The sequence below is a fragment of the Lagenorhynchus albirostris genome, chromosome 1 (assembly GCF_949774975.1).
Source record: "Lagenorhynchus albirostris chromosome 1, mLagAlb1.1, whole genome shotgun sequence".
Taxonomy (NCBI): domain Eukaryota; kingdom Metazoa; phylum Chordata; class Mammalia; order Artiodactyla; family Delphinidae; genus Lagenorhynchus; species Lagenorhynchus albirostris.
Window position 1 is genome coordinate 111,498,632 of NC_083095.1, and position 26,587 is coordinate 111,525,218.

The 26,587-nt window shown below is 38.7% G+C and overlaps 1 protein-coding gene across 2 annotated transcripts in view; it reads right to left on the bottom strand.

Annotated features, from left to right (window-relative positions):
- Nucleotides 1-26,587, bottom strand: part of MYO5A (myosin VA) — a 118,574-nt gene that overhangs the window by 69,538 nt on the left and 22,449 nt on the right. For both annotated transcript variants that reach the window (XM_060150150.1, XM_060150141.1), the window contains exons 8-14: nucleotides 15,323-15,588; nucleotides 14,611-14,692; nucleotides 11,146-11,286; nucleotides 8,794-8,919; nucleotides 7,411-7,494; nucleotides 1,527-1,688; nucleotides 254-351 (exon numbers count right to left, since the gene is read on the bottom strand). In XM_060150150.1, the coding sequence (XP_060006133.1) occupies nucleotides 254-351; nucleotides 1,527-1,688; nucleotides 7,411-7,494; nucleotides 8,794-8,919; nucleotides 11,146-11,286; nucleotides 14,611-14,692; nucleotides 15,323-15,588 (959 nt within the window). The remainder of the gene's footprint in view (nucleotides 1-253; nucleotides 352-1,526; nucleotides 1,689-7,410; nucleotides 7,495-8,793; nucleotides 8,920-11,145; nucleotides 11,287-14,610; nucleotides 14,693-15,322; nucleotides 15,589-26,587) is intronic.

Below are 26,587 nucleotides of genomic sequence, written 5' to 3' on the forward strand. Positions count from 1 at the left end.
TTAGTTCCCTGATCCGACCAAGGATGGAACCCGGGTCCCTGGCAGTGGAAGTGTGGGGTCCTAACCACTGGACCACCAGGGAATTCCCTGTTTTCACGTTCTTAAAAGGGAACAAAAACGGAAAAAGTTCTATTAACTAGTTGTTTCCCTCTACAAGACATGAAGGTTTACCTAAGTATTTTTTCTCTGCTGCTGGTTTGGCAATCCTTATGAGATATGGATACTTTAAATTCAGCAGTTGAGAAATACTTACGTGAATGGGAACTTGAAGTCGTTAGGCTTAATACAGCGCACGTAGTGAGGGGTAGTGGCATTCAGGGTCTCCATAAGCAGGTGAAGGGAGTTTCGGAACTGCATGAAAAAGAGCAGAAAGGGGCATCAAGGTTTTGTCAAAGATGACATAAAACAACTGAAAATTTTCTTCAAATGACACTAGTGGAGATGACTTTGCCACCTGTGAACCTGACCAGCCCTCAACAGTGGAGCTGCTAGGGTTTTTGGTTCAAATTTGCTTAAACCCTACCATTTACATGCTCACTCTGCTAAACAGATATTCTCGCTCCTCCCACCACCACCACTGCCCCTGCCTCTTTAAAACAGACTTTATTTTCTTAGAGCAGTTTGAGGTTCACAGCAAAATCAAACAGAAGGTACAGAGATGTCCCCCATACCCCCTACCCTGGCACAGGCATGGCCTCTACATTCTCCACCACAGCAGTACATGTGTTACAGTTGATGAACCTACTTAGACACATCATTATCACACATCATTATCATCATTACATTAGAGTTCATTCTTCCACCCACCCTTTTAATATAGATTTCTGTAGCTTTCTGTTGTACACTTAAAACTTTGACTAAAAATATAAGCTTGCTTTAAAGATATTAAGGTCATTTAATCATGTACAGTAGGAATTTTGCTGTATGATACTGAAACAAGTAGCAGATGACTTAAAAGTGTATAGGAAATGGGGGGGGCAGAGGATGGAAGAGTACAGCCAGGGTGGGGTTACCTTTAGGGACATGGGATCATACTGGGGGCTGTGGACCTGTGCCAGGCCCTGCTTCCTATCTGCTCAGGAAAACAAGCTGACTAGCACTCAGCCTCCTGCCCAAAGCCCCCAGCCCTAGTTCAGGCACTAAGCACGTGTGTCATGTTTCCCAGTCCCCTGGTGCATAAAACATCAAAGAAAGCAGAAGGCACGGTTCCTGGGCTGAAGGAGCTGTACAAATCCAGAGAGGAAACAGCCAGAGAACAAAACAAAGGCAGCAGTGGTTTGTGAGGGAGGATATGTACTGGAAGAATTAAAATGTAGAGAAAATTATTTTGGGAAACGCTTAAGCAGAGTTACGGGTCTATGTTAGGAGGGGAGAAGTATGAGTGGACAGTGTTCTGTGTTCTCACAGTGAAAGCTCCAGCCTCTCCTCACCTGAGGACCCCACCTGGGAGGCTGACAAAGGAAGACCTGAGGCTCCAGCTGAGCCAGAGGGGAAGTAGCACTGCAGCAGCGGCTCCCTGAACTCACCTGGTGCCCCACCGTTTTCTTGTGCTCTTTGGCCGCCTGGCCTGGTCTGCCTTTGGTGGGCTTTGCAGGAGTGCGGGTAAGGAGCGTGCGCCCTGAAGAGGTGGCTGAGCTTGGACTGATGGCCTTCTCGTCATCTTGAAATAATTCTGGTAGCATCTTAAACTGAGTCAAAAACAGTAAAAGGAAATCACACTCTAAACCCAAACTCAATTGGAAATCTTCACAGAAACACTATGATGATTTGCAATCCATAGTGATTCCCTTCCTTAAGTAACCCCTTTCAGAGTCACATTCCAGAAATAATCAGTATCTGTGTTAGGAGGCAAAAATGTGAGAGGGAGGTGACATCAATGCTACAAAAATATAGATGGAAAAAATGCAGTAATTCTACAACCTTATTTGGGGGAAAACAAAATCAAAACTACTCCACTGAGACTTGAAATCTTAATCCACAGGAAATGGCCGCTCTAACCATTTTACTGGTTTTAAACGATAATTATTTTATGAGCAACCTACTAATTGAAAGTCTTATTACATCAGTTCCACCAAATGTTTTATCATCATGCTTCATCTGTCTACCCAATAACTCAAATGGTGGGTAGCAACTAAAAACTATCACTGAAAATCTCATCAGGAAGGGTGTCATGAACTAGTTCTACAATTTAATAAGATTTTAAAAAATCATGAATTAACAGTAATTTTTAGAAAGTAATGTGCATTATTGGGAAAAAAAAGTAAAAGGAAACCCTGCCCGTATCCTGTAAGCTTTGCATGACTGCGTAATTCCTGCAATCAATTTTGTGTTCTACCAGGTTAAGGAAATGAAAGTCTATTAAAAGCTCTGGTAGTTAATAAATGGGTGGATAGTATAATTTAATGTGGTTGGAAGACATTTTAAGGAACAAAAGAGACTTCAAACTAATCGACAGTAACATTTTGATATATGTACATATCTTTACAATAGTGAAACAGTCCACATACATAAAATAAATCCTTCTTATAAGTCAAAGTGTAACTGCAATAGCCAATTATTTATCTAATAAACTCAGAATATCTCCAGAAGAAATAATTTTCTTAAGAGTTCTTTCATTTAAAAACAAAATTAATTTCATTTGGTATAATGTATCTATCAATTATAAGGGTAATTTAGGATATAATTCATGATGTATATAACAAATTGTTATACATGACATACCAATAATGGTTGCTTGCTGCACAAATGAATGTATCCCTTGCTTTACGGAATACATATAGCTTGGTTAGCTACAAAGCAGGGCAGGGGGTGGGGGTAGGGGAACGTTTTACCATTATCTTGTATCACAAAGGGGAAAAATAAGAGTTCCTAATAGATTTGATTTGAAAACTCAGCACAGAGTTAAGATGTAAGGCTATTCGATAATAGGCCAAGGACTCTAGGATTTATCTGACACACTTCTGTCATTTCCAAGTAAATTGCTAGCTCTACATTAGCGCTGCCTACCTAAACTTTGTTTTTCTCTCTTCTGTGTGAAATAGTTAATAGAGCTGGGTTGAAATATCATATTCACCACTAGTGTTAGAATTTAACTGAAGTTCTACAATATCTACCAGAAAACTACTCAGTGTTGAGAGTTCAGAACACATACACACATATAGATGCATATATATGTCTTCCTCTTCATACAAGTTATAAATTTAAAATTCTCTACATTGAGTTTTCATTAAAAAAAAAAAGAGAACATTTCACATTGTCATATTAGAAACTACTCTACAATTTCTTCTTTAGGCAGTATTTCTGCTTCCTTGTGGGCCATTTTTCTCAGACTTCTTTCCTGGTTCTTCCTCAGGCCAGTCTCTAGGAGTTGGAATGCCTTACTTTACTATTTTTCACCTACTTGTTCTCCCTAAGCAATCTTATCCAGTCCTATTGCTTTAAATGCCATCTAGTTCTAAAGACTACCAAATTTATATCACTGACTCTGACTTTGCCTTTGACCTGCTGACTTTCATTTACAACTTCCTATATGACATGTCCACTTGACTATCTAATTGCCATCTCAGGCAAAACATGTCCAAGATAAAACTCTTTTTTTTTTTAATTGAAGCATAGCTGACCCGCAATGTCATGCTAATTTCCACTGAACAGCAAAGCAACTCAGTTATACATATATATACATTCTTTTTTTCCATATTCTTTTCCATTATGGTTTATCAAAGGATACTGAATATAGTTCCCTGTGCTATACAGAGCGAGACCCCACTGTCTATCCATTCTATGTATAGTAGCTTACAGCTGCTAACCCCAACCTCCCACTCCATCCTTCCCCCCACCCCCTCCCCCTTGGCAGCCACAAGTCTGTTCTCCATATCCATGAGTCCAAGACAGAACTCTTGATTCTTTCTCTTGAAGCCTGATCTTTTACAAGTCTTCACCTCAGTAAGTGGCACCATTATCCATCCAGCATCTCAGGCCCAAAACATAGAAGTCATCTTCAATTTCTCTCCTTCTCTCACTCTCCATACTCAAACCGTCAACAAGACCAGTCAACTCTACCCACAAATTATAAGCCATTTCCACTGCTATAATTTCAGTATCTCAGTCCACTATCTGTCCCCTAGATTACTACCCCCCTATCCCCAGCCCTCCCACCATATCTCCACACAGTAGCATATCATTCCCCATATGAAAACTGTTCAGACTTTCCACAGGAACAGGAATAAAATCTATACTCTTTACCACACTTCCCTCCAGAAAGTGGCCCCTGTCTACCCATCCTACTCAGCTACCATGCTCCAGTCATACTGGCCTTCTTTATGGACCTCAAACACAACCATCTTATACAGTCTCAGCACTCCTCTCAGCACTTGCTTTTCCACTGACACAGTTGTCTCCTATTATTCAGGGTACAGCCCAAATGTCACATCCTCAGAGAGGCCTTTCCTGACCACTGTGGCTAGTGGAGCACCTCACCTCTGCCCGAGCTTAGTCACTCTTTAGCTTGGTACCTTGTTTTACTTTTTTTTTTTTTTTTTTTTTTTGCGGCACACAGGCCTCTCACCACTGTGGCCTCTCCCGTTGCGGTGCACAGGCTCCGGATGCGCAGGCCCAGCAGCCATGGCTCACAGGCCCAGCCGCTCCGTGGCATGTGGGATCTTCCCGGACCGGGGCACGAACCCGTGTCCCCTGCATCGGCAGGCGGACTCTCAACCACTGCGCCACCAGGGAAGCCCTGTTTTACTTTCTTTATAGCACTTACCACTTTATGATATGATATCATCTAAATATTTGGTTAAGTGGTTATTACCTAACTCCTCTGCCTATCTCATTTACCTGTTTACCTTGCTAAATCCCCAATTTTCTTAAATCATTCATTGAAAAATTTAGCCATTCCCCACTGACTGAGGAGGCCAACTTCATTTGAAGAGAGAAAGGCAGATAAACAGAAAGGCAAATATGTAAGTAGGTAGATATGCCTGGACATTCCATCTTGTTTCTTTGATCTTGTCTATGCTTAAGACAGGGCTCTGAATTGCTTCAGACTGAACTTATATGTCTAGGAAAGAGTGTTAAAGAAGACAGAAGAATCCAAGTAACTGCTTCATAAAGATGTGGGAAATCATCTCAGTAACAACAACAACAACATTATTCACTAAGAGCTTTTTACACATGAAGCACTGCTCTAAGAGCTTAATGCAACCTATTTAATCTTCATAACAACCTCTGAAAGTAGATACTATCATGATTCTATTTTACAGATGAGAGATTTGAGGCATAAACTCAGTAGATGAACTGTGCTTCCCTTTATCAATTAGCAACATGGAAAGTAGGGGATATAATTCTTTTTAATGACATTTAGTAGAGCTGCAATTTAGTAGTATTTCATCGAGCTGCAATTTACTTATGTGCTTCTTGTTATTTGATGTAGCAACAGATTTCTTTATGGTGGGAAAACATAAATTAAGACACCTTCTGTTAAGTTTTTTTATACCTTAATTCCTTTTAAAGTGGCTAGAAGCTGCAAAAAGAAAGAAAGAAAAAAAAAAAGACAAAACACATACACACAAACAGAACCCCACACTGTATTACCACAAAAATAATTCTGTTGAAAACACATAACACAAATACTGATCTTCTAAAATTAGTACTTCCAAGAGGACAAATCAACACTAGGTTACACTTGCTTCCTATCAGGTGCAGAAAAATTAAAACATAAAGTTCATACCCTTGGGTTGGGTTTCTGCTGACTGGGAGCAGTGTAGGCCTTTAAGCTATGTAAACCTCACACCACCTCCACCCAACTGCAACAGTGCTATATAGACTGGCAGTCACTCCAAATGATTCCTCAGAATGCACAGCTACTTTCTGGAAATTAAGGAGCCACGAGCCAGTCAGAAAAGTTAGGTCAGAAAAAAGACACAAAAGGTTATGGGTGCCTGGGGAATGAGAACCTGTGAATGTTCTGTGTCAGCTAAATTATTTAGAGTAGTAACACTAGAATTCCAGGGTTTTCATCAGTATTCATAAACTAAAATGATTTATAATCTTTAACTGAATCAGGGATTGGCACTGTGAGAGAATTTTCTCTTATACATCATTCTTATAAGGTATAAAGCGTTAATGTCCAGGGCTTAAAAGGATAAATGAAAAAATGATTTTTTCTACAGACATTTAAGACTATAGACTCATTCTTTTCTGAGGGTTAAAACTGGAATTTGGTCCTTACATCATCTTTCTATTATCAAAATAATTGAAAGTAAAAGTTTTTATTCCAAAAACAAGAGTCAAAATGTTCATATAGGGGCTTCCCTGGTGGCGCAGTGGTTGAGAGTCCGCCTGCCAATGCAGGGGACGCGGGTTTGTGCCCCGGTCCGGGAAGATCCCACATGCCATGGAGCGGCTGGGCCCGTGAGCCATGGCCGCTAAGCCTGTGCGTCCGGAGCCTGTGCTCCGCAACGGAGAGGCCACGACAGTGAGAGGCCCGTGTACAGCAAAAAAAAAAAAAAAAAAAAAAAGGTTCATATAACATTCCATTGAAGTTAAAACGATTTTGTTAGAATAAACCAGAAAAACAAAAAGTGCTGGTCAGAAATCCAGAAGAATTCACATGAATATTTTTAGTCTTTCACTGAATATTTGAATATTTACTTTATTAAATGTAAGTAACCAGCTTTCTGGTTTGCTCCCTACAGGATGAAAGTAAGCCGTGCTCCCCTCCCCATACTTTCCTGAAGAGAGTCAAAGGGTGGAGGTTGGGATCAACCTCAGAGAGCCATCATAGTTCTTTGCAATCTGGAATATTCTGCTCCCACTAGAAAGCAGTGTTTCTGGTATCTATACCTAAGAAGAATAATTTCAAAGTGCTTTGGACCATACCTGAAAATTGCACTCAATGATCCAGAGGTCAATTTTTATTTGGATGGAATGCTTAAGGCCATGTCTCTAGCGTATCCCTTCAAAATGACACAGCCAAAAACAACAACAACAACAAAATGTTTTCTCTCGTGGTCTCTCACAAAGGCACAAGAGAGCCTATAACTGCCGTGGAGGCAAAAATTCCACATAAAACACCACCGCATAGTGGTTAAGAGTGCAGACTCTGAGCTCAACAGCCTGGGTTTTATCAATAATTTGGCTTGAAAACTTACTAGTTATGAAGTTTCCCTGCCTCAGTTCCCTCATCTGTAAAATGGGAGTAATGATAATATCACCTCATCATAGGATTAGGTGGGTTAACACTTGTAAGGCATTTAAAAAACAGGACCTGACACATGTATTGATAAATAGAAAACTAACAGTAAAGCTGATTTTGTTAGAACAATTATTATTACTGTTAAAAAGCTAATGCTTAAATAAGAAACATTTTAATGAATATATCCTGATTGGAGAAAGCCTATACATGGTTACCTTGCTTGATTTAAGAACTTTAATTTGTTCTTCGAAAACAGTGTCTTTATTCTTTTCCAGAAAGCCTTCACACTGGTATTCCACCTGAAAACACATGGGAAAATCTCCTTAGCTAATAAACTTTTGAATAGATATGATTGTCATCAACAACAAAAATATTTATTAGGCTCAGGCTATGTGATGGGCTCTCAGTGAAGTGTTATCATTAGTTTTATTCTAAGAAACTAGTACCATTCTTAGTAAGAAGCATGTTAACTCTAGAGTAAAACTCCCCAAATATTGTTTTTCCTAGGGAAGAGTGGCAGTGCTGATTAACTGTGATCTAAGATCATCCCAGTTCATGTGTAAGCAGACTCATAAGAAGCTGTTCTCTTCTCTCATGCAGGCCAAAGAGAGCTCCTCCAAGGCTGACCCACTGTATTTCCTTCAAACCTAGCTCACCGTCCCGCAGGGGTAAGTCTCCTCTGGGAGAGAAGAGATAAAAGCTGGAGAGAGGGTCAGAAGGAACAAATGGCTGTCTGGCAGAAAGTTGAAGTGGCGACGATGGATGTAGATGGAGGCTGGGTAAACGCTATATGATCCGGTAAGTAGAACTACATGAGAATGGACTCTCCCTGCTTCTAGAACACGTCAGCCATCTACCACTCAGAGTCCCCAGCCTGTACCACAAAACCGTTAGGCGGCCCTGAAGCCATTCCAAGGTCTCCAGCTAGGAGCAGGACAGACTCGGAAAACCCTCCTAAAGGGTTCCTAAAGGGGACCATGGGGAGCTTACCAGAAGGCCACCCCACAACCTCCTGGAAATATAAACTAGTGTCATAGCTCCAGATTTTCTGAGTAGACTACAGAACGTGTGAAGCAGCAAGTCTGCATGCCTCATTAGTAGGGACGCACTGAATCAATCACAGAGGGTGACACACGCCCACAGTTTCTATTCTGAAACCGTTGGGTTTCAGAACCCAGAATCTTTTAGCAGAATCTGAGGCAGCAATCTGTAATCAAACATATTAACATTTCTACATTGAAATATATAAATATCCAGCCTAACTGGGGTAAATAAAGACTATAAATAACCTCATGTTAGTTCAGGTCAAAAATCAGGCTTAGCCACTAAATGAATTATGAAAAGACATGGATTTCAGAGTTTCTTGGATTTCAGAATTATAGATAGAGGACTGTAAACATGTATTTATTTCTTAATATAATCCCATTTAGGTTAAAGAAAGAGAAAACCAATAAGCCAACACTTAAGCTTACTTTTCCTAAACGGAGCTAACGAATGCAAGCTCAGCAAAGAAAAAAATGCTATCTATTGACTATTGATTTTTTTTCCTCTTTGAGCTTAAGTATTCAAAAAGAAAAGAGATAATAAAACTTCCTTACTTTGTCAGCAAAATGCTGGATGATGAAAGCTTTGTTTGATAGACGGGGCTTCTCAAAGAGCGCACATTTGTTCAAATGTGTGTTGTACAATTTTTGGGCCCAAGTGTCATCTGTGCCTTTAGGCATCTACATTCAGGGGAAAAAAGAGAGAGAAAACAAGGTGAAAATTGTTATGAGACGCTTCTGATGCATCAACCAAGAGACCATGTTTTGGCTTTCCTAACAACTTTTACATCCAGTTTAGGAACTCATTCCTTCCACATTTCTCTCTTAGAGGCCCCAAACCAATGACTAATGAAAAGCTATGACTGAGACCTTCAGCAACTCAACCTGCCTATACCAGAGGTCATCAAATAAATATTCGATATGCTTTTAAAGCAACAAAAGCCTCACAGATGAAAGATGAAATATCATGACTATCATGTATTTTTAAAAATTTGTTAAATAAAAATAACATTTGCACACAGTGGGCCATTTATATAATTCAGAAAGGTATAAAATAGAGAATAGTCTCCTCTCACCATTTCCACCATTTTCTTTATCTTTCTGTCTTTAAAGGCATGGACACAAATAGGATTATTCTATAAACTCCTTGCATTTTTTTTTCTTCTTAACAATAGCATTCTTGTATTTATGGCCACTAGGTTGATACTGATTTTTTTGTTATTATGAAAACTGCCACAATGGCTCCTTTTACACAAAAAGCTTGAATACTTTTGTAAGCATATTCATACGGTAAATTCTCAGCAGTTCCACGGCTGGGTCAAAAGGTATGTGTATTTAAAATCTTCACAAATATTGTCAAATTTCCTCAAAAATATGTTGTACTAACTCATGCCCTTCATCAAGAGTATATATGCAATAAATGTCAATCTGGTGGACTTCCCTGGGGGTCCAGTGGTTGAGACTTTGCCTTCTAACGTAGGGGGTGCGGGTTTGATCCCTGGCTGGGGAGCTAAGATCCCACATGCCTTGTGGCCAAAAAATCAAAACATAAAACAGAAGCAATACTGTAACAAATTCAATAAAGACTTTAAAAATGGTCCACATCAAAAACATCGTTAAGGGGCTTCCCTGGTGGCACAGTGCTTGAGAGTCCACCTGCCGATGCAGGGAACACGGGTTTGTGCCCCGGTCCGGGAGGATCCCACATGCCACGGAGCAGCTGGGCCCATGAGCCATGGCCGCTGAGCCTGCGCTTCCGGAGCTTGTGCTCCGCAACGGGAGAGGCCACAACAGTGAGAGGCCCGCATACCGCAAAAAAAAAAAAGTCGTTAAAAAAATATCAATTTGGTATTATCAAATTTAAACTCATTCGATAGGTAAAAAGCAGTATCCCATTTCTGTTTTGATTTACATTTTATTTAATTTCAAGCAAGGTTGAGCACCTTTACATGCATTCTTTTTGTTTACTGAAGTACAGTTGACATATAATATTGTATTAGTTTCAGTACAATATAGTGATTCAATATTTTTATAGATTATACTCCATGTGAAGTTATTATAAAATATTGGCTATATTCCCTGTGCTGTACATAACATCCTTGTATCTCTTATTTATCTTATAGCTAGTAGTTTGTTCCTCTTAATCCCGCCTTCACCTATCTTGCCCTTCCCCCTAACCATCTTCACAATGGTAACCACTAGTTTGTTCTCTAGTATCTGTGAGGCTCTTTTTGTTTTGTTACATTCACTTGTTTGTTTTATTTTTTAGATTCTACATATACGTGAAAAGATACAGTATTTGTCTGTGCATTCTTAATGTTGCAGGAAATCTGGATGCTTAGGAGGATCAACCTACGTTAAGTGGTAATTTATGGCATATAAATTAAAGAGCAACTAAGAGAGAGGATAGGTTATTTGTCTAGGATAACTCAGTTAGCAGTAAAGCTGGGGATCTGATATACTTTCCGCATGCTGCATCTTCAAATATTAAAGCTAAAACTCCCTCTCCACCATATATATCAGTACTAAAGAACAACTAGTCAATTTTAAAATTATGGATATTTAGAACTGTTATTCAAAATGCCTTTTGTACAATTTCTTGCATTTCTTTAACTATACCATACCACTGAACAGAAAGTACCAAATATAAGCATATCAATAACAAAAGTGGCTAAAATTGGTAGTAGTTGTATCTAATGCCAATGAGAAGGGAGATTCTCCTGGTTTCAAACGTATTTTGAACTCTTTGGGTCTAGTGACCCTTCAGAATGCAAGTTAGGGTGACCTCCACTTGTTGCCACCATGGCACCTCATGGTGTACTAGTGAATCTCTGCTTAAACCCATTTACCATTTGACCTTGATGTATCAATTTGCATATACCAAGTACATCAGAAGATCATACTTACCCTGCATTCCTCATCCAGCAAATCTAGAATGCCCAGTTTAGATTCTATAAGATTAATGCAAGGCTGATTATCATAAAAATCTATGAGTGTCCATGGAATTTGTTCTTTCATATATTCCTCTTGTTCTAATTTGAAGACATGCTGAAATGAAAAAGAAAAAGCTGGCATTACTGCATCATTGTCATAAATAATGTTAGTCAAGAAACATTTATAAAAGGACACCAACATAATTTGAGATAGTCAATGGCTTCTAGCAACCATCTTGGAGAAGCATGATTTACATGCAGAGAACAAAATGAGAAAGCAAATATAAACCACAGACAGCAAAGCCTCCGCAATATAGGATTTTCGGCAAACAAGAAAATCTAACTTTGTGAATACTTAAATAGCTGATAAATATGGCAGTCTTTTTGATTTTTTGATATACATCCCAAACTGCACTATATACTTTTTGGTCCCTTAAATTATTGCACAGTGTTGCTGACCACATGGGCACAGAAATGCCTTAGCTGGCCTTGAACAACTATGCAGAGAGGATGCCCTCCAGACTACTGAAACATTCTGGGTGATGCTTACAGCATAACAAAGTAATTCTCTTAAGGGACTGTGGTGTTGAAGTTCATGTGTCTCAGAATTAGATTAACAGTTGGTCTTTTGTGTCTGCCTTGATTATCCTCCACAGTCAGGGAATCTACGGCTCACTTTTCTGGCTTCTACATCCAAATCTGCAAGCAGCTGCAACCACTATGAATCCATTGCTATTTCTGCTAACTGCTTCTCATCTCCATTGAGAAGCAATGGCTGAAGCATTTAGCAGAAGTATGTATTGACTGCCTATCCTAGGCCAGTCACTGCATACCATTAGCAAAATAGACATGGGCTCTGCCCTCATGGACTTTGAAGACTAGTGGGAGAAACAGAAATCAAGTATTCACAAGAAATATAATTACAAACTGTAATAATGTTCCAGAGGAAAATAATGGCGAGCTATGAGAGCAGGAGTCCTTATCCAGTTTGGATACAGGATGGCGAGGGAAGGCTTCCTTGAGGAAGGGCTGTGTGATCTGAGTTCTTCAGTGAAAGGTAGTTAAGTTGGTCCAGGAGGGAAGGGCAATCCAACCACTGCTGCAGCTCCTGCTTCAAGCTGCACAGCCAATGCAGCCAACCCATAAATTCTAGTCTCTACAGATGCTAATGACCTCTACTCATTTGTTCTTGGAGGGTTCTGCTTTCTTTCTTGTCTCCTTTGTCACCTTCGTTCATCTCACACATCTTGCAACTTTTCTGGGAAGATAAGCCCTCTGTGGCTATTACCAGACAACATATATTTCCTAGAACCCCAAACCCCATGAAACTTAGGGGTTACCAAGATTTCTGATGCTTTACTCTCCTCACGCATCTGGAACTTTTCCACTTTATTCTACACTTATTATAATACTGCTCTTGGCTCATTTACAGCATTTATAGTCTAACCAGCTGCAAAAGCTTTAGTTAAAAAAAACAACGACAACCAAACCTGTCATCCATATGAATATTTATGTCATGTTAATTAGAAAGCAAATTTCTTCTGTTCTTTTGATTAATGAGAAGGCAAATAGGGCACCATGTGTCAGCAAGGTGCCCTGTCTGATGGTACCAATAATTTCCAAAACAATGAGCCCTATCTTTTTTTAAATTCATTAATTTACATGCAGTGCAGTTTCCACATTGACAACAAAAACACTGCTCCAAACTTTAGAGCCTGTTTCTCATACAAGTCTCTACGTTTAGTTTGGCAAAATCCATGGCGCCTCAAAAATTTTCGATTCTCAATTGCCAAAATGACAGGTGGGCATGAGGTTCAATATGGCAAGAGATCCTTGGTGGATAAGGTAATGCCTCCAAGCACTAAACCTGCCAATCACCATGTTTCTCCTGCCCACTGCCCTACCCACAGCCCCTGCTGAGGGAGCAGCCCTAAGCACCAAATTCTTTACTGTGAGACCCCATGCTCCTAGTCACAGCTAGTCAAGTGCCAGAGATCTCTGATGAACGAATGAACTGGGTTAATCAAATTCTGTTTCTCGGGTATAAAAACTAGGAAACAGGCAATTAACAGTGGAAGCTGATGCTGAAAGAAGTCAAGATGAATGAGAGTTAAACAAGTTAAGAGGATGGGAGCATTCCAACCACTGCTTGGTTCACAGGAAGTGTGAGGTGAGTGAGGAAGCAGAAACCTTGGCAAAATATATACAGAAGAAAAATATATGCCATCTGATAAGAGGGAGTGGAGCAGTTGTGCAGAGAGAGGCTAGGATGCAGTGTGTGTGTGTGTGTGTGTGTGTGTGTGTGTGTGTGAGAGAGAGAGAGAGAGAGAGAGAGAGAGAGAGAGAGAGAGAGAGAGAGAGGAGAAACAGATGGATAGAGACAGAAAGAGGGAAAGAGAAAGGAGAGAGTCAGAAACACACATGCAGAGATATGAGGTCCTTGAGAAATAAACAAATTAGCCAGTCCTTAATAAGGCTGGCACTGGTTCCTTATACTTCTAGTCACCTTGTGCCAAAATATACTGGGAAAGAACAGAAGGCTGTGCCACTGATTAAAATATTAAGAAACTCAGGAAAACCTTGAGAAAAAATAAAGCTCAATTTAGTCTCTGATAGGTTTTTATTAATGTTCCTTATGCAGAGATGCAAAATATACCAGTCATATTCTTGTAGAAACAGTCATAAGCCTAAGATTTTAAGATCACCTCTACATTATTTCACTGTACTAAGTAGCTTAATTTGCTAAATAAAGGTGGTCCAAATTTTTATCAAAGTACATGCAATATTTTTTGAAAATGAAATAGTTTAAAGGTTTTATGATGACGAGCAACAATCCTTTGTCCTATCCCTCCCCCACCCCAGTCTCATTCCCTGGAAGTGACCATTGTTAACTCCCTCAGCTATTTCTTCTGATATTTACCTCTAAAGAATATGCTTACCAGCTATTTTTTTATTTATTCATTTGAAACATTATCTATTGATTTATTGATATATATATATATAGAAAAGAGAATATGTCCTGGCTTTCTTGTTCTGACCTCTTGCTAATACAGCAAGTAAGAGTTAAGACAGTCATAACTCCACATATAGTTAGCCTCAGGAACGACCAACTGAAGGATATCCCTGGGATCAAAGTTTTACACCCCCTATATTACTACTTAACACACTTTCGGCTTCCCTCTCTCAATTTATTTGGACCAAGTTTTCACTATTCTCAGACAGCAATCCAAGGATGACCTTGAATCCAATCTGGACCATAAATATCTTTCCAAGGTTGCAGCATTTACTAATCCTAAATTCCTCAGCAGTTTAGCTGTTTTAAACCATAGATAATAATTGTAATTCACAACTTCATTTCTGGAACCAAACTTTAAACACATACTAGGAATTCGAGAGAATAATTTTTGGTAGAATATTATTCAAGCAAGAAAATTCTTACCATATTGAATTGCTGCTGTAGTTTTTCATTTGCATAATTTATGCAGAACTGTTCAAAACTATTTATCTCAAATGTTTCAAATCTGTAAAACCAAAAATAATATGGGAAGAGGAGAAAAAGGAAGAAATAACTTTAAAAAATATTCAAAATGTGCAAATCAGAAAGAAAGAAATAGGAAATTCCTCAACATTGTGAAACTTTCTTTCCACATCAGTGAAGATAAATAAGGGTTTTTTTAACTCAGTAACATGAAATATGTACCCAGCAGATAAGCATCAGTCAGGTGGCAGAGAGATTTTTTAAAGGCTGCAGCCTATGGACGTGTCTAACAGTATATGCTTTGGACGGCATATTCATCCTCAAGTAGGGAACGATCAGAATTACGATAAAGCCATTGCTCTTGTCAGGTCACAGATGCACAGTGTCTATATACACATAGAAAGGAACGGGGAATAGAAATTTCATACACTCTTTTGAAAAACTGAACCAGATAATGAAAAAGGCATCGTACAGAGCAAATGTACAGGAAGGGTTTTAACATTAAAGAAAGGTACCCAGAGAAAGCAAACTAGCAAATGAAATTAGACTTTTAAAAATTCTCTTCTAATTTTCCCTTCTCCTCACCAGTAGGAAACATAATCAAATACCCACTTAGAGTTACTAGATAGTCTCTAGAAAGAAACGCTCAGACCACTAAGCCAAACACACTTACCCATAAATGTCCAGCACGCCGATAAAAGAGTGCTGTTTGACAGCAGAATGGAGAACCTGATTGACGTGATCTACAATCCAGTTAAAGAGCTTGGCATAGATGTGCTTGGCCAGCGCATCGCGGGCATTCGTGGCCTGCAGCTTGGAGATGGGCTTGATGTATGTCTCCGCGGCAGTAGCCAGCTTCCGATGGCAGAGCCAGTGACACATCTCCTCAAAGTCCACAGCCATGAGGTCACAGAAGATGCTGAGAGGTTCATGCCTGGGCTGCCAAAAGAGAATGGTTATTTCCTAGGACCAGATCAATTAAGCAAAAATTTACTAAAAAATACTAACAAAGAGGGAACAATTAAAACCCCACAATTTCTTTGTTATAACAAACACCAAGATCACCTGAAGCTGATCAATGATAATCACAATCATCCATCAAACCAGCATCTAGGCAGCATTTTGTAATCTCTTCTAGGGCTCATTTTTAAAATTACCTCTTCCTTTGTTCCCTGAGAGTACTTGTTTGGATCTCTCTTCAGGCACATTCAGTCAGTCAGTCAGTCAGTCAGTCAGAAAATGAGTCAGCTTGTCTACAAATGTTTGCTGAGCGTCTATTATATGCCAGCAAACAAAAACAGACATGTACCCTGTCCTCCTAGAACTTAGAGTCACCAGGGGAAATAGGTGTTAACTAAATGATTGCTCCCTAAAATTAAAATTACTACAAAGGAGGACACTATACTAAGATGCCATGTGAAAGGAGAATGCCCTATTGAGGGAGGCAGGAGACAGGGCCTTGAGAAATGGAGTTGAGATCTGAAGGATGAGAAGGTGTTAACTCGGTGAAAGGGTCTTCCAAGCTGAGGGGACATCTGGTATAGAAGTCGTGTGGTGGGAGGGAAACCAGAGATGTGAGGGATTGAAGCTGAGTGAGGGAGAAAATATATGAGATGAAGCCAGAGGCTATACTATGGCTGGTCTTTCCGCTAAGAGCAATGGGGGCCCATGGGGGGGGTACTGAAGGGTTATAAACAGTTAACCTGATGGTTATTTGTGTGACTTCTTAGACTAGACTCTCTAATCTAAGCATCCCCTGTATCACCTACAGGGATCCCTGTATCCCCTACAGCTGTCTTCCACAGGCTTTGCATGAGTAGGCATTCAATAAATACTTGTTTAATTTAACCCATGTTAGTGCATTATATTTTTCAACATCTTCACTCACACGTTTCAACTGCATCTGATAACATTCCTGGGGAATAGGTAGGGTGAACACTCTTATCTCTAATTTACAAATGAGGAAATAAGATCCAACAGAATAGTTTGTTGAAAATCACACAACCACAGATTTCCCTGGTGGTCCAGTGGCTAAGGCTCCACGCTCCCAATGCAGGAGGCTCAGGTTTGATCCCTTGTCAGGGAACTAGACCCCACATGCGGCAACTAAGAGTTCGCATGCCGCAAGTACAGATCCCGCATGCCACAACTAAGACCCGGCACAGCCAAATAAATAAATAAATATTTTTAAAAAAATATCACACAACAAGTTTATGTCAGAATTGCCATTAGAACCTGGGTCTCCTGACAGCCTCATCCCCTGACCCTTCCCACTGAAGCAGTCCTTTCCTTCTTTTATCTCCCCTCCTCCCAAGTAATCACTTCAGATACAAATCACCACCATTACCAACAACATGGATCAACTCCCTTAAATAAGCAGCTTATTTCATTCATTTATATACATGAATGGTGTGACACCATTTAGAAGCGGATCAGCACTCTCTAAACATTCTATTAGATCAACGTTGTTAACTGTTTTGTTCTAATTTTCTATAACTTAACTAATTTTTGGACTTCTTTACCTATCAATAATTTAGAGAGGTCAGTAATATCCCACTATGATGGATTTGTCTTTTTTTTTTAACATCTTTATTGGAGTATAATTGCTTTACAATGCTGTGTCAGTTTCTGCTTTATAACAAAGCAAATCAGTTATACATATACATATGTTCCCATATCTCTTCCCTCTTGCATCTCCCTCCCTCCCACCCTCCCTATCCCACCCCTCTAGGTGGTCACAAAGCACCGAGCTGATCTCCCTGGGCTATGTGGGGATGTGGCATATATACAAAATGGAATATTACTCAGCCATAAAAAGGAACGAAACTGAGTTATTTGTAGTGAGGGGGATGGACCCAGAGACTGTCATACAGAGTGAAGTAAGTCAGAAAGAGAAAAACAAATACCGTATGCCAACACATACACATGGAATCTAAAAAAAAAAGAAAGAAAATGGTCAGAAGAACCTAGGGGCAAGACGGGAATAAAGATGCAGAGCTACTAGAGAATGGACTTGAGGATACGGGGAGGGGGAAGGGTAAGCTGTGACAAAGTGAGAGAGTGACATGGACATATATACACTACCAAATGTAAAATAGATGGGTAGTGGGAAGCAGCCGCATAGCACAGGGAGATCATCTCGGTGCTCTGTGACCACCTAGAGGGGTGGGATAGAGAGGGTGGGAGGGAGGGAGATGCAAGAGGGAAGAGATATGGGGACATATGTATATGTATAACTGATTCGCTTTGTTATAAAGCAGAAACTGACACACCGTTGTAAAGCAATTATACTCTAACAAAGATGTTAAAAAATATATAAAAAAATAATGATAGTGAAGATGATCCAGGACCTCGGAAAAAGAATGGAGGCAAAGATCGAGAAGATGCAAGAAATGTTTAACAAAGACCTAGAAGAATTAAAGAACAAACAAACAGAGATGAACAATACAATAACTGAATTGAAAACTACATTAGAAGGAATCAACAGCAGAATAACTGAGGCAGAAGAACAGATAAGTGACCTGGAAGACAGAATGGTGGAATTCACTGTTGCAGAACAGAATCAAGAAAAAAGAATGAAAAGAAATAAAGACAGCCTAAGAGACCTCTGGGACAACATTAAACGCAACAACATTCGCATTATAGGGGTCCCAAAAGGGGAAGAGAGAGAGCAAGAACCCGAGAAAATATTTGAAGAGATTATAGTCGAAAACTTTCCTAACATGGGAAAGGAAATAGCCACCCAAGTCCAGGAAGCACAGAGAGTTCCATACAGGATAAACCCAAGGAGAAACATGCCTAGACACATAGTAATCAAATTGGCAAAAATTAAAGACAAAGAAAACTTATTGAAAGCAGCAAGGGAAAAACGACAAATAACATACCAGGGAACTCCCATAAGGAGTTCAGAAACTCAGCAGAAACTCTACAAGCCAGAAGGGAGTGGCATGACATATTTAAAGTGATGAAACGGAAGAAACTACAACCAAGATGACTCTACCCGGCAAGGATCTCATTCAGATTCGATGGAGAAATCAAAAGCTTTACAGACAAACAAAAGGTAAGAGAATTCAGCAACCACGAAACCACCTCTACAACAAATGCTAAAGGAACTTCTCTAAGTGGGAAACACAAGAGAAGAAAAGGACCTACAAAAACAAACCCAAAACAATTAACAAAATTGTCATAGGAACATACATATCGATAATTACCTTAAAAGTGAATAGATTAAATGCTCCAACCAAAAGACAGAGGCTTGCTGAATGAATACAAAAACAAGACCCATATATATGCTGTCTACAAGAGACCCACTTCAGACCTAGGGACACATACAGACTGAAAGTTAGGGGATGGAAAAAGATATTCCATGCAAATGGAAATCAAAAGAAAGCTGGAGTAGCAATACTTATATCAGATAAAACAGACTTTAAAATAAAGAATGTTACAAGAGACAAGGAAGGACACTACATAATGATCAAGGGATCAATCCAAGAAGAAGATATAACAATTACAAATATATATGCACCCAACATAGGAGCACCTCAATACATAAGGCAACTGCTAACAGCTATAAAAGAGGAAACTGACAGTAACACAATAATAGTGGGGGACTTTAACACCTCACTTACACCAATGGACAGATCATCCCGACCAAAAATTAATAAGGAAACAGAAGCTTTAAATGACACAATAGACCAGATAGATTTAATTGATATTTATAGGACATTCCATCCAAAACCAGCAGATTACACTTTCTTCTCAAGTGTGCACAGAATATTCTCCAGGATTGATCACATCTTGGGTCACAAGTCAAGCCTAAGTAAATTTAAGAAAACTGAAATCATATCAAGCATCTTTTCTGGCCACAACGCTATGAGATTAGAAATCAATTACAGGGAAAAAAACATCAAAAACACAAACACGTGGAGGCTAAACAATACTTTACTAAATAACTAAGAGATCACTGAAGAAATCAAAGAGGAAATCAAAAAATACCTAGAGACAAATGACAATGAAAACACAACGATCCAAAACCTATGGGATGCAGCAAAAGCAGTTCTAAGAGGGAAGTTTACAGCAATACAATCCTACCTCAAGAAACAACAAACATCTCAAATGAACAATCTAACCTTACACCTAAAGGAACTAGAGAAAGAAGAACAAACAAAACCCAAAGTTATTAGAAGGAAAGAAATCATAAATATCAGAGCAGAAATAAATGAAATAGAAACAAAGAAAACAATAGCAAAGATCAATAAAACTAAAAGCTGGTTCTTTGAGAAGATTAACCAAGTTGATAAACCATTAGCCAGACTCATCAAGAAAAAGAGGGAGAGGACTCAAATCATTAAAATTAGAAATGAAAAAGGAGAAGTTACAACAGACACCACAGAGATACAAAGCATCCTAAGAGACTATTACAAGCAACTGTGTGCCAATAAAATGGACAACCTGGAAGAAACAGACAAATTCTGACAGAGGTATAACCTTCCAAGACTGAACCAGGAAGAAATAGAAAATATGAACAGACCAATCACAAGTAATGAAATGGAAACTGTGATTAAAAATCTTCCAACAAACAAAAGTCCAGGACCAGATGGCTTCACAGGTGTATTTTATCAAACATTTAGAGAAGAGCTAAAACTCATCCTTTTCAAACTCTTCCAAAAAATTGCAGAGGAAGGAACACTCCCAAACTCATTCTATGAGACCACCATCACCCTGATACCAAAAGCAGACAAAGATACTATAAAAAAAAGGAAATTACAGACCAATATCACTGATGAATATAGATGCAAAAATCCTCAACAAAATACTAGCAAACAGAAGCCAACAACACATTAAAAGGATCATACACCATGATCAAGTGGGATTTATCCCAGGGATGCAAGGACTCTTCAATGTACAGAAATCAATCAATGTGATACAGCATATTAACAAATTGAAAACTAAAAACATGATCATTTCAACAGATGCAGAAAAAGCTTTTGACAAAATTCAACACCCATTTATGATAAAAACTCTCCAGAAAGTAGGTATAGAGGGAACCTACCTCAACATAATAAAGGCCATATAGAACAAACACACAGCAAACATCATTCTCTATGGTGAAAAACTGAAAGCATTTCCTCTCAGATCAGGAACAAGACAAGGATGTCCACTCTCACCACTATTATTCAACATAGCTTTGGAAGTCCTAGCCACAGCAATCAGAGAAGAGAAATAAATAAAAGGAATACAAATTGGAAAAGAAGAAGTAACACTGTCACTGATTGCAGATGACATGATACTATAGGTAGAGAAAAAGATGCCACCAGAAAACTACTAGAGCTAATCAATGAATTTGGTAAAGTTGCAGGATACAAAATTAATGCACAGAAATCTCTTGCATTCCTATATACTAATGATGAAAAATCTGAAAGAGAAATTAAGGAAACACTCCCATTTTTAACAAAAAGAATAGAATACCTAGGAATAAACCTACCTAGGGAGGCAAAAGACCTGTATGCAGAAAATTATACGACACTGATGAAAGAAATTAAAGATGATACCAACAGATGGAGAGATATACCGTGTTCTTGGATTGGAAGAATCAACACTGTGAAAATGACTATACTACCCAAAGCGATCTACAGATTCAGTGTAATCCCCATCAAATTACCAATGGCATTTTTTACAGAACTAGAACAAAAAATCTTAAAATTTGTATGGAGACACAAAAGACCCCGAATAGCCAAAGCAGTCTTGAGGGAAAAAAAACAGAGCTGGAGGAATAAGGCTCCCAGACTTCAGACTATACTACAAAGCTACAGTAATCAAGGTAATATAGTACTGGCACAAAAACAGAAATATAGATCAATGGAACAGGATAGAAAGCCCAGAGATAAACCCACACATCTATGGTCAACTAATCTATGACAAAGGAGGCAAGGATATACAATGGAGAAAAGACAGCCTCTTCAATAAGTGGTGCTGGGAGAACTGGACAGCTACATGTAAAAGAATGATATTAGAACACTCCCTAACCCCATACACAAAAATAAACTCAAAATGGATTAGAGACCTAAATGTAAGACCTGACACTATAAACTCTTAGAGGAAAACATAGGAAGAACACTCTTTGACATAAATCACAGCAAGATCTTTTTTGGTCCACCTCCTAGAGTAATGGAAATAAAACCAAAAATAAACAAATGGGACCTAATGAAACTTAAAAGTTTTTGCACAGCAAAGGAAACTACAAACAAGACCAAAAGACAACCCTCAGAATGGAAGAAAATATTTGCAAACAAATCAACGGAGAAAGGATTAATCTCCAAAATATATAAAGAGCTCACACAGCTCAATATTAAAAAAATAAACAACCCAATCCAAAAGTGGGCAGAAGACCTAAATAGACATTTCTCCAAAGAAGACAAACAGATGGCCAAGAAGCATATGAAAAGCTGCTCAACATCACTAATTATTAGCGCTAATCAAAACTACAATGAGGTATCACCTCACACCAGTTAGAATGCGCATCATCAGAAAATCTACAAAAAACAAATGCTGGAGAGGGTGTTGAGAAAAGGGAACCCTCTTGTACTGTTGGTGGGAATGTAAATTGATACAGCTACAATGGAGAACAGTATGGAGGTTCCTTAAAAAACTAAAAATAGAATTACCATATGACCCAGCAATCCCACTACTGGGCATACACCCTGAGAAAACCATAATTCAAAAAGACACATGTACCCCAATGTTCATTGCAGCACTATTTACAATAGCCAGGACATGGAAGCAACCTAAATGCCCATCGACAGATGAATGGATAAAGATGTGGTACATATATACAATGGAATATTACTCAGCCATAAAAAAGAACGAAACTGGGTCATTTGTAGAGACGTGGATGGATCTAGAGACTGTCATACAGAGTGAAGTAAGTCAGAAAGAGAAAAACAAATGTCATATATTAACACATATATGTGGAACCTAGATAAATGGTACAGATGAACCAGTATGCAAGGCAGAAATTGAGACACAGATGCAGAGAATAAATGTATGGACACCAAGGGGGCAAAGTGGCAGGTGTGTGTGTGTGTGTGTGTGTGTGTGTGTGTGTGTGTGTGATGAATTGGGAGATTGGGATTGACATGTATACACTGATATGTATAAAATGGATGACTAATAAGAACCTGCTGTATAAATAAATAAATAAAATTCAAAATAAAAATACATAGTGACTCTATCTTCAGTATTGCTTTTGGCCTCAAAGTCTTTTTTCTCCAGTATCAATACAGGTCTGCCAGTTTTTTTCTAGCTATTATGGTGTGTGTTTTCTAAACCTTTTACTTTCGAACTACCTGTACCTTTATGTTTTAGGAATGCATCTTTCAAAAGTACATACCTGAATTCTAAAACCAGTCTGACAATCCATATTAGCTGAAACATTGGTTCATTTGTAATTATTTCTACCTTCTTTTGTGCCTTTACTTGTCCCACCTTTTCTAAAATTTTCTCTACCTCTCTTGCTATCTTTGGATTATTTTTTTCAGTTAATTTTTCTCTCTACTAGTTCGAAAGGTTTACCTTCTGTTTCTATTTTTATGATAGAAGCATTAAGTTACATTAGTTAACTTAGTGTACTTAACTAACACAAACTCCAAACACTCCATCCTAATCTATAAGCTTTGTTATCCAGTACTTTAGTCCAATCTTTTTGGGGGAAGGAGGGGCTGGTGATTCACTTTATTTTTTTAAAACTTTTTATTTTGAACTAATTTCAGACTAACAGAAAAGTTGCAAGAAGAGTACTAAGAATTCCCTTCACCCAGATTCCCTAAATATTAATATTTTACCGAGTTTGCTTGCATCATTCTCTTTCTCACTCTTTCACGTACATATACATACATGTTATTTTTTCAGAACCTTTTGAGAGCATGTTACAAACATGATGCCCTTTTGGTTCTAAATATTTCACTGTTCATTTCCTAAAATCCAAAGACATTATCTTATAAAACTATAGTATAGTGAGTAAAATCAGGAAATTAGCAATGATAAAACCCTATTACCTAGCCTGCAGATCTAATTCAAATTTTGCTGATTGACCTAATAATGTCCTGTGAGGGCGGGCTTGCGGGGGGGGGCCACATTTCTGTGGTCCAGGATCCAATCTAGGTTTATACATTGAATTTAGTCATCTTGTTTCATTAATCACCTTTAATTTGAATAGCTCTTCACTCTTTTTTTTTGTCTTTTGAGAACTTGACATTTTAGAAGAATAGTATGTCTCTCAGTTTGGGTCTGTATTATGTTGCCTCAGATTTGGGCCATGCCTTTTTGGCCGGAATGCTAGAGAAGTGATGTGGCACCCTCCTCAGGGTGCTGCATCAGAACTCATGTGATGCTGACTGGTTGCTTGATTAAGGGAGTATCTGCCAGGTTTCTCCACTACCTTTCCCTCTGTAATGAATAAGTATTTTGTGGCCCAATACACTAGTCATTATTATTATTCTTTTAATTAATCAAATTTTATCTACATTTGCCCATACTTTACTAGCTTATTTATTTTTAAAAACATTTTATTTATTTATGGCTGCATTGGGTCTTCGCTGCTATGTGTGGGCCCTCTCCAGTTGTGGCGAGCCGAGGCCACTCCCTGCCACAGTGCGTGGGCCCCTCATTGTGGTGGCCTCTCCTGTTGCAAAGCATGGGCTCTAGGTGCACGGGCTTCAGTAGTTGTGGCTCATGGGCCTAGCTGCTCCATGGCATGTGGGATCTTCCCGGACCAGGGCTCAAACCTGTGTCCCCTGCATTGGCAGGCAGATTCCCAACCACTGCGCCACCAGGGAAGCCCTTTACTAGTTTATTGATTCACCATTTCTTCTGGAATTTTAGATCTTGTATCTGGATCCCTTTCCTTCTGCCTAAACTATGTCTTTTAATATTTCCTTTAGTGAGGGCCTATTGGTGACAAATTCTCACAAGTTTCTATTTGTCTGAAAACACCTCTGTTTTTTTCCTCATTGTAGAAAGGTATCTTTACTGGATATACAGTTCTAAGTTAGTAGTTATTTACTTTAGAACACTGATGATAGTCCCCTGTTTTCTGGCTCCTATTACTACAGTTGGGAAGTGAGCTATCAGTTTAATTGCTACTTCAAGAGTAGTATGTCTTATTTCTCTCCTGTTTTAAGATTTTTCTCTTCGCCTGTGGTAGCATTACAGTGTGCCTAGGTGTGGATTTCTTTTTATTTATCCTAACTGGGATTTTTTGGCCTTTCCAAATCTGTGGTGTAGTGTCATTTTCACAAGTTCTGAAATTTGTTAGTAATTACCTCTTCAAACATTATGTCTGCCTCGTTCTCTTCTTTCTCTCCCTTAGGAATTCTCATTATATTAAAATTAGATTTTATTACTCCATCCTTCATCTCTTTTAACTACTGTTAAGGGTTCCAGCTTGGGGCCCATGTTGCATTTTGCACCATTTCTTCACTTCTGTCTTCCAGCTCATCACTTCCCTACTCAGTTGTGTCAAATATGCTGTTAATTTCTTTCAGCATTATTAGTAGGTTTGACGCTGCTCTCTGTTGTTTCACCTAGCTCTATTTTGTTTTATCATGGGATTTGAGATTTTTGACTGTGAGCCAATATTTCTTGTAACTTTTCTTCTGGGTCTCTGTTGAGTCCTGGATTGAAGGTGGATTTGCATTTGCTTCTGTCAGGCATCCAGGGCACTACCAATCCAGGCCCAATTTAAACTAAGTTTTGTGTATGTGACTTTTGAGGACTATCCAGGAATCCAGGAACTATGAAATCAGACTGGGAAGTATGTGTGAGGGTCAGTTTATTGTTATAAATTTTTAGGGAACTATGTTTTCCCCCTCCACTTAGCTTTGAGACTTGCTTTTTCTTTGTACTCTTGGAGAGTGTGGTGAGCAAATTCCTCATTTAGGGTCTCAGCTTTAGCCAGAAGTTTTCCTTCCTGTTCCCCTGTTTATACGAGTCCTAGGCTTTGTTTTTTTTGTCTTCTGCACCCCATTTGGTTATGAAAACCGAAGCTCAACGTCACTGGGTTCAGCAAACGCCCTCCAAGTGAGTCTTAGTTTCAGAGTTCTGCTTCATTCTCTGAGTTCCTGTTTTCACTCAGTTTATGGCCTCTGAGAAGTTCTTATGTATTTATTAAAAATATTTTAAAATATAATTTATCCAGCATGAAGCTCAATCAGAGCAACCAGTCCAAAACTGCTAGAAAAGAAAGTCTCTTTCATTTTACAGATGAGCAAACTGAGGTTCAGAAAAGCTAAGCATCCCAAAACATAGAGAGTAAATAGTAAAGCTGGGATTGAACCCAGGCAGAGACACTGAAACACGTATTTCAAAACTAAAGTCTAATTTACCCAAATTTAAGTCACATGAATTAATCTACATGTAGATTTGCAAATATCAACTTGGGTGTCCTAAGAGTGAAACATAAATCTCAAAATTGTTTCCTATTATACTCCTTGAGGAAGCAGGATGGAAAAAGAATTATATTAAAACTGCCTCCATTTTAATAAAGTTAAAAATACCTAATAAATATATACTGTATATGTACGTGTGTGTAAGTGTGAGTGTGTGTATGTGTGTGATCTTTGATGGTGGTGATCAGAAAATACCACAAATCACAAATGCCCAATGAGAACAATCTGAGACTGTCAGGTTTTGTTACAGTTTAAACAAATGAACTGAATTTTAATTCTCAGTGTGTAGTTATCACTAAGTGCGGAAGAATATATAAGTCATAGTGAAGACACCCTATCTCCCCAGCCATCTAATTCTTCTTCCCAGGAGTAACCACTTTTAACAGTTTCTTCAGTAACTTTTAAACCATATTACATTTCCACAGCTGAGGAGACAAATGAACTTACCAATTCTGCTATGTGAGCCATGGGCCAAATGAGCCCTTCTCTCTAGT